This window comes from Solanum tuberosum, unplaced genomic scaffold, assembly GCF_000226075.1.
Source record: "Solanum tuberosum cultivar DM 1-3 516 R44 unplaced genomic scaffold, SolTub_3.0 scf00146, whole genome shotgun sequence".
NCBI lineage: Eukaryota > Viridiplantae > Streptophyta > Magnoliopsida > Solanales > Solanaceae > Solanum > Solanum tuberosum.
The window spans coordinates 716,444-725,677 of record NW_006239076.1 but is presented as its reverse complement, the minus strand read 5'-3'; the positions used below and the strand labels follow the sequence as shown (position 1 = coordinate 725,677).

Below are 9,234 nucleotides of genomic sequence, written 5' to 3'. Positions count from 1 at the left end.
GCACCATATTTCTCTTGTTATAGGTGGATGATATTATTGTCACAAGAAGTAATCCATCACATGTCTCAAAGTTGGTTCAACAACTTGGGAAAGAATTTGCCATGAAAGATCTTGGTCCTTTACACTTCTTTCTAGGAGTAGAGGTTAAGTATTTTGATGGGGGTATCCACTTAAGTCAGAGTAAGTATGTTGCTGAGCTGCTGGACAAGACATAGATGACTTTGGCAAATGTTGTAGCCACTCCTTTGGCTCAAAAGCATCGTTTATATGAAGATGTGGGCAGCCTGGTCGATGCATCCTTTTACAGAATGATAGTAGAGAGTCTTAAGTTGCTGGACAAGACATAGATGACTTTGGCAAAGGCTGTAGCCACTCCTTTGGCTCAAAAGCATGGTTTACATGAAGCTGTGGGAAGCCTGGTCGATGCATCCTTTTACAGAATGATAGTAGGGAGTCTTCAATACTTGATACTCACAAAACCGTATATCACTCATGATGTGAATTTAGCAAGCCAATTTATGCAAAATCCAAAAATTGAACATTTTCAAGGGGTGAAAAGGATTCTCAGATACATCAAAGGTACTCTACACTTTGGACTCAGAATTATTTCACAATCACCATATAGTTGTATCGATACTCAGATGATCATTGAGGAGGTTATACCACCACTAGGAGATCAACAACATGCTATAGAATCTACCTAGGTGCAAATTATATTTCTTGGACATTAAAGAAACAAACCACAGTAGCCCGATCGAGTGCTGAAACTGAGTATAGAGCACTCGCCTCCACTGCAGCAGAGATGACATAAATCATATATCTACTTCATGACCTTGCGATGTTTTTTTGATCGGTACCTACATTGTATTTTGATAACATGAGTTCCTTGTACATGACAGTTAATCCAGTTATGCATGCTAGAGCCAAACATGTTGAAATGGACTGCCATTTTGTTCATAAGAAGGTGGCCAGAGGACAACTCCTTACTCAGTTTGTAAGGTCTAAGGAACAGCTATCTGATATTCATACAAAAGCATTAACCAAGCAGGTTTTTGCTGAGTTTCATAGCAAGCTAGGAGTTACAGTCCCTCCACTCACTAGCTTGAGGGGAAGTGTTGAAGGAAGCTGATGGAACATATCAAAGGAACAGGTTCAACGAAGCTGGCTGACGAGTTAGAGTTAGAGTTACACTAAGACTAGATTATTCAATCCTAATTCATGTACAATCCTACCTAATTTATGTACGACTAAAGTTGATGTAGTCGACTAGGATAATGTATAAATAATATATTTGTGTTGTAGTAGGTATCCTAGTGTAGCTAGTATAGGACACTTCTCCTATATAAGGAGTATGTAATTCAACAAATCCTTGATATCTCCATACTTTATGTGAGATTTCTACAGATTCCTCTTCTTTCCTTTTTTTATTCGGGTGAAATTTTTCTAGCCCATGGATTTGGCGCTCGGAACACCCAGACGTTTTTTCTAAAAAAACGTTATGAGGACCTCCGTATTGTGTTAGGGATCCATCACGTATACTCACACCATTTTTTTTGCGCCCATTTTCACATCTACAGGCCCTTTTTTAGGAATTGCACAAATTCCTCAATTTTTCGTATGTATTAGCCCATGGAGCTGGTGCCTAGAAGACTCAAAACATTTTTCTCCAAAAACTTTATGAGGACCTCCGTATTGAGTTGGGTAACCATCACGTATACTCACACCATTTTTTCACGCCCAGTTTTGCATCTATATGCCCATTTATAGGAATCACGCAAATTCCTCAATTTTTAGTATGTATCCCATGGACCTGGCGCCCGGAGCACCCAAAAAAATTTCTCAAAAAACTTTATGAGGAGCTCTGTATTGAGTTGGGGAACCATCACATATACTCACACCATTTTTTTGCGCCCATTTTTGCATCTACAATCCCTCTTTTAGGAACCATGCAAATTCCTCATTTTTTTCATGTGTATTAGCCCATTGATCTAGCGCCCATAGCAACCAAATTTTTTTCTGAAAAAACTTTATGAGGATCTCCGTATGGAGTTGGGGAACCATCATGTATATTCACACAATTTTTTTCGCGCCCATCAGCATATACATGCCCTTTTTTTGGAATCAAGCAAATTTCTCAATTTTTAGTGCATTAGTCCATTGATCCGGTACCTGGAGAACCCAAAATTTTATTCTCAAAATTTTTTACGAGAACCTCCATATTAAGTTAGGTAACCATCACATATACTCACACCATTTCTTTCGCGCTTATTTCTGCATCTACGGGTCCTTATTAGGAATCGTGCACGTATTAACCAATGGATCTAGCGCCCGGAGCACCCAAACAAATTTTCCCCAAAAAAATTATGAGGACATCCGTATTGAGTTGGGGAACCATCACATATGCTCACACCATTTTTTTCGTGCCTATTTCTGCATCTACAGGACCTTTTTTAGGATTCGAGCAAATTCCTCAACTTTTCGTGTGTATTAGCCCATGGATCTGGCACCCAGAGCACCCAAATTAAATCGTATGTAATTAGGGAATCATGACACATACTAACACCATTTTTTATGCCGATTTTTGAACATACATGCCCTTTTTTCATAATCGCGCAAATTCCTCAATTTTTCATGTGTTAGCCTATTCATCTGGCGCCCGGAGAACCCAAAATTGTTTTCTCAAAAAACATTATGAGGACCTCTGTATTGAGTTGGGTAACCATCAACTATACTCACACCATTTTTTTCGCGCCCATTTCCGCATCTACAGACCCTTTTTAGGATCGTGCAAATTTCTCAATTTTTCGTATGTATTAACACATGGATCTGGCGCCCGCAACACCCTAAATTGTTTCTCAAAAACTTTATTAGGACCTCTGTACTGAGTTGGGGAACCATCACGTATACACACACATCTTTTTTTTGCGCCCATTTCCGCATCTACATGCCCTATTTTAGGAATCTCGCTAGTCTTAATTTTTCATGTGTATTAGCCCATAGATCTGTAACCCGGAGAACCAAATTTTATTTCTCAAATAACTTTATTAGGACGTCCAAATTGAGTTTGGGAACCATCACGTATACTCACACTATTTTTTCGCGCCCATTTTCGCATTTACAAGCCTTTATTTTAGGAATCGCGCAAATTCCTTATTTTTTTATGTGTATTAGTCCATGGATCTGGCACACGGAGAACCCAAATTTTTTTTCTTAAAAAACATTATGAGGAACTCTGTATTGAGTTTGGGAACAATCACGTACACTCACACATTTTTTTTCGCTCCCATTTCCGCATCTAAAGGTTCTTTTTAAGAAATCGCGCAAATTCCTCAATTTTTCGTGTGTATTAGCCCATCACGTATACTCACACCAGTTTTTCCCGTCCATTTCCGCATCTAAAGGTTCTTTTTAAGAAATCGCGCAAATTCCTCAATTTTTCGTGTGTATTAGCCGATGGATCTGGCGCCCGAAGCACCATAAAATAATTCTCAAAAAACTTTATAAGGACCTCTGTATTGAGTTGGAGAAACATCACGTATACTCACACCAGTTTTTCCCGTCCATTTCCGCATCTACATGCCCTATTTTAGAAATCGCGCAAAATCCTCAATTTTTCGCTTGTATTAGCCCATAGATCTGGGCACGGAGCACCCAATTATTTTTTCAAATAACTTTATGAGGACGTATGTATTGTGTTGCGAACCATCACGTATTTCAAAGCACTTTTTCCGCGCCCATTTTCGCATCTACAAGCCCTTTTATAGGAATCACGCAAATTCTTCAATTTTTGGTGTGTATTAGCCCATGGATTTGGCGCCGAGAGCACCCAAATTTTTTTTCTCAAAAAATTTTATAAGGACCTCCGTATTGAGTTGGGGAACCATCACGTATACTCACACCAGTTTTTCGCCCCATTTCCGCATCTACATGCCTTTTTTTATGAGTCGCACAAATTCCTCAATTTTTCGTGTGTATTAGCCTATGGATCTGGCGCCCGAAGTACCCAAAGCAAATTTCTCAAAAAACATTTGAGGACCTCCATATGGAGTTGGGGAACCATCATGTATACTCACACCATTTTTTTTGCGGCCAACTCTGCATCTCTAGGCCCTTTTTTTGGAATCGCGCAAATTCCTCATTTTTAGTGTGTAATAGCCCATTGATCCGGCACCTAGAGAACCCTAAATTTTTATCTCAAAAAACTTTACGAGGACCTCTATATTGAGTTAGGTAACCATCGCGTATACTCACACCATTTCTTTCGCACTTATTTCCGCATCTATAAGTCCTTTTTAGGAATCGCGCAAATTTCTCAATTTTTCGTGCGTCCATGGATCTGGCGCCTGAAGCATCCAAAAATGTTTTCTCAAAAAACTTTATAAAGACCTCTGTATTGAGTTGGGGAACCATAACGAATACTCACACCATTTCTTTCGCGCCCATTTTCGCATCTACATGCCTTTTTTTAGAAATCGCGTAAATTTTTCATTTGACCGTGTTTATTACCCCATGGATCTAACACCCGGAGCATCCAAAAAATATTCAAAAAATATTATGAGGACCTCTGTATTAAGTTGGGTAACCATCAAGTATACTCACACCATTTTGTTTCACCCATTTCAGCATCTACATGCCGTTTTTTGTAATCGCGCAAATTCCTCAATTTTTCGTGTGTATTAGCAATGGCTCTGGCGCCCGAAGCACCCAAAAAACATTTCTCAAAAAACTTAATGAGAACCTCTGTATTGAGTTGGAGAACCATCACGTATATTCACACCATTTTTTGCGCTCATTTTTGCATATCGGTCTTTTTTAGGAATCACGCACATTGCTTAATTTTTCGTGTGTATTAGCTCATGGATCTGGGGCCTAGAGCACCCAATTTATTTTCTCAAATAACTTTATGAGGATGTCCGTATTGAGTTGGGGAACCATCACGTATACCCACACCATTTTTTTCGCTCCCATTTCCGCATCTATAGACCCTGTTTTAGGAATCGAGTAAATTTCTCAATTTTTCGTGTGTATTAGACCATAGATCTAACACCCAAAGCACCCAAAAAAAATTTCTCAAAAAAATTTACGAGAACCTCCGTATGTAATAAGGGAACCATCACGCATACTCACACCATTTTTTTCACGCCGATTTCCGCATCTACAAGCCCTTTTTTCAGAATCGCGCAAATTCCTCAATTTTTCATATGTATTAGCCTATTTATCTGGCTCCCGGAGAACCCAATTTTTTTTTCTCAAAACACTTTACGAGGACCTCCGTATTGAGTTTGGTAACTATCAAGAATCACCATTTTTTTTGTCCCGTTTTCCGCATCTATAGACCCTTTTTAGGATCGCATAAATTTCTCAATTTTTCGTGTGTATTAGCCGATGGATCTGGCGCCCGCAACACCCTAAATTATTTTCTCAAAAACTTTATTAGGATCTCTGTATTGAGTTGGGGAACCATCATGTATACTTACAACATTTTTTTGTGATCATTTCCGCATCTACATGCCCTGTCTTAGGAATCACGCAAATTTCTTAATTTTTCGTGTGTATTAGCCCATAGATCTGGCCCCGGAGCACCCAATTATTTTTTAAATAACTTTATGAGGACGTCCGTATTGAGTTGGGAACCATCACGTATACTCAGAGCATTTTTTTCGTGCCCATTTTTGTATCTACAAGCCCTTGTTTAGGAATCGCGCAAATTCCTCAATTTTTTGTGTGTATTAGCCCATAGATTTAGCGCCGGGAGCACTTAAATTTTTTTTCTCAAAAATCTTTATGAGGACCTCTGTATTGAGTTGGGGAACTATCACGTATACTCACACCAGTTTTTCGCTCCCATTTCCGCATCTACATGCCTTTTTTTATGAATCACGCAAATTCCTTTATTTTTCGTGTGTATTAGCCTATGTATTTGGTGTTCGAAGCACCAAAAAAAATTCTCAAAAAACATTATGAGGACCTCCGTATGGAGGTTGGGAACCATCATGTATACTCACACCATTTTTTTCGCTCCCATCTCCGCCGCATCTACAGGCCCTCTTTTTGGAATCGCGCAAATTTCTCAATCTTAAGTGTGTATTTGCCCATTGATTTGACGCCCGACGAACCAAAAATTGTTTTCTCAAAAATCTTTATGAGGACCTCCATATTGAGTTGGGTAACCATCACGTATACTCACACCATTTTTTTTGCTCCCATTTGCACATCTACATACCCATTTTATGAATTACGCAAATTTCTCAATTTTTCGTGTGTATTAGCCTATGGATCGGTCTCCCGCAGCACCCAAATTTTTTATCTCAGAAAACTCTATTGGGATCTCTGTATTGAGTTGGGGAACCATCACGTATACTCACACCATTTTTTCACACCCATTTCCCCGTCTACAGACCCTATTTTAGGAATTTCGCAAACTCATCTATTATTCGTGAGTATTAGCCCATGATTTTGGCTCTCGGAGCACCTAATTTTTTTATCAAATAACTTTATGAGGGCTTCCGTATTGAGTTAGGAAACCATCACGTATACTCACACTATTTTTTTGCACTTATTTTTGCATCTACAAGCCCTTTTTTAGGAATCATACAAATTTCTCATTTTTTCATGTGTATTAGCCCATTGACCTGGCGCCAAGAGCAACCAAATTTGCTTTCTCAAAAAAATTTATGAGGACCTCCGTATTGAGTTGGGAACCATCACATATACTCACACCATTTTTTTCGCACCCATTTCCACATCTACAAGCCCTTTTTTAGGAATCACGCAAATTCCTCAATTTTTCGTGTGTATTATCTAATGGATCAGGCGCCCAGAGTACTCAAAAAAATTTCGCTAAAAACTTTATGAGGACCTATGTATAAATTTGGTGAACCATCACGTATACTCACACCATTTTTTTCGCGCCCATTTCCACATCTACAGGCTCTTTTTTAGAAATCACGCAAATTCCTCAATTTTTCGTGTGTATTAGCCCATAGATCTGGCGCCCGATGCACCCAAAACATTTTTCTCAAAAGACTTTTACGAGGACCTCCGTATTGAGTTTGGGGACCATCACTTATACTCACACCTTTTTTTCGCGCCCTTTCCGCACCTACATGCCCTTTTTTAAGAATCAAACAAATTCCTCAATTTTTCATATGTATTAGCCCATAGATCTGGCACCCGGAGCACCCAAAAAGTTTTTTCTCAAAAAAAATTATGAGGACTTGCGTATTGAGTTGGGGAACCATCACGTATATTCACACCATTTTTTCGCGCCATTTCCACATCTACATCCCTTTTTTTGGAATCACGCAAATTCCTCAATTTTTCATGTGTATTTGCTGATAGATCTGCGCACAGAGCACATGCGGACCTCCGTATTGAGTTGGGTAACCATCACGTATACTCACACTTTTTTTTCGCGCCCATTTTCGCATCTATATGCCCTTTTTTAAAAATCGCGCAAATTCCTCAATTTTTTGTGTGTATTATCCCATGGATCTAGCGTCTGGAGCACCCAAAAATAATTTCTCAAAAAACTTTACGAGGATTTCTGTATTGAGTTGGGAAACTATTACTTATACTCACACCATTTTTTTTGCGCCAATTTTTGCATCTACATGCCCTTTTTATGGAATCGCGCAAATTCCTAAATTTTTTATGTATATTAGCCATGGATCTGGCGCACTAGGAACCCTAATTTTTTTTTCTCAAAAATCTTTATGAGGACCTCCGTATTGAGTTGTGGAACCATCATGTATACTCACATAATTTTTTCCGCTCCCATTTCTGCATCTACATGCACTTTTTTAGGAATCACGCAAATTTCTCAAATTTTCGTGTGTATTAGCCATTGATCTGGTGCCCAGAGCACCCAAACATTTTTCCTCAAAAAACTTTATGAGTACCTCCATATTGAGTTGGGAAACTATCACGTATACTCACATCATTTGTTCACTCCCATATTAGCATTTACAGGCCCTTTTGTAGGAATCACGCAAATTCCTTATTTTTTCATATGTATTAGCCCATGGATCTGGCACCTAAAGCACCTACAAGTTTTTTCTCAAAAATATTTATGAGGATCTTAATATTGAGTTAGGGAACCATCACGTATACTCACAACATTTTTTTTCCACCCAATTTCCGCATCTACAGACCATTTTGTAAGAATTGCAAAAAAATCTCAATTTATCGTGTGTATTAGCCCATTATCTCATTATCTGGTGCCCAAAGAACACAAAAGAATTTTCTCAAAAAACTTTTTTAGGACCTCCGTATTGAGTTAGGGAACCACCATGTATTCTCACATCATTTTTCGCGCCCATTTCTGCATCTACATGCCCTTTTTAGAAATCGTGCAAATTTCTCAATTCTTCGTGTGTATTAGCCCATGGATCTAACACCCGGTACACCCAAAAATTATTTCTCAAATATTTTTTATGAGTACCTCCGTATTGAGTACGGGGACCATCACTTGAACTCACACCATTTGTTTTGCGCCCATTTTCGCATCTACAGTCCCTCTTTTAGGAATCACGCAAATTCCTCATTTTTTTGTGTGTATTAGCCAATAGAAGATTTAGCGCCCGGAGCACCCAAATTTTTTTCTCAAAAAACTTTATGAGGACCTCCGTATTAAGTTAGGGAACCATCACGTATACTCACAATATTTTTTCGCGCCCATTTCCGCATCTACAAGCCTTTTTTTAGGAATCGCGCTTATTCCTCAATTTTTCGTGTGTATTAGCCCATAGATCCTGCGCCAGGAGCACCAAAAAAGGTTTTCTGAAAATACTTTATAAGGACCTCCGTATTGAGTTGGGGAACGATCACGTATACTCACACTATTTTTTCGCGCTCATTTCTACATTTACAGGCCCTTTTTCAAAAATCACGCAAATTTCTCAATTTTTGTGTGTATTAGCCCATGGATATGGCGTCTCGAGCACCCAAAATATTTTTCTCAAAAGACTTTATGAGGACCTTCGTATTGTGTTGGGGAACCATAACATATACTCACACCATTTTTTCGCGCCCATTTCTGCATCTTCAGGCCTTTTTTAGGAATCAAGCAAATTTCTCAATCTTTCGTGCATATTAGCCCATTGATCTGGCACCTGAAGCACTCAAAAAAAAATTCTCAAAAAACTTTATGAGGAACTCCGTATTCAGTTGGGAACCATCACGTAACACCAGTTATTGTGCGCTTATTTCCGCATCTACAGGCCTTTTTTTAGG

At 38.8% G+C, this 9,234-nt stretch overlaps 1 protein-coding gene across 1 annotated transcript; it reads left to right on the top strand.

The window, feature by feature from the left end:
- The first annotated feature begins 347 nt into the window (after positions 1–347).
- LOC107061611 (uncharacterized) lies at positions 348–1,129 on the top strand. The gene is made up of 2 exons (XM_015311187.1): positions 348–579; positions 900–1,129. The coding sequence occupies exons 1-2, from the start codon at positions 348–350 to the stop codon at positions 1,127–1,129; spliced, it is 462 nt and encodes a 153-aa protein (XP_015166673.1).
- Positions 1,130–9,234: the final 8,105 nt, after the last annotated feature.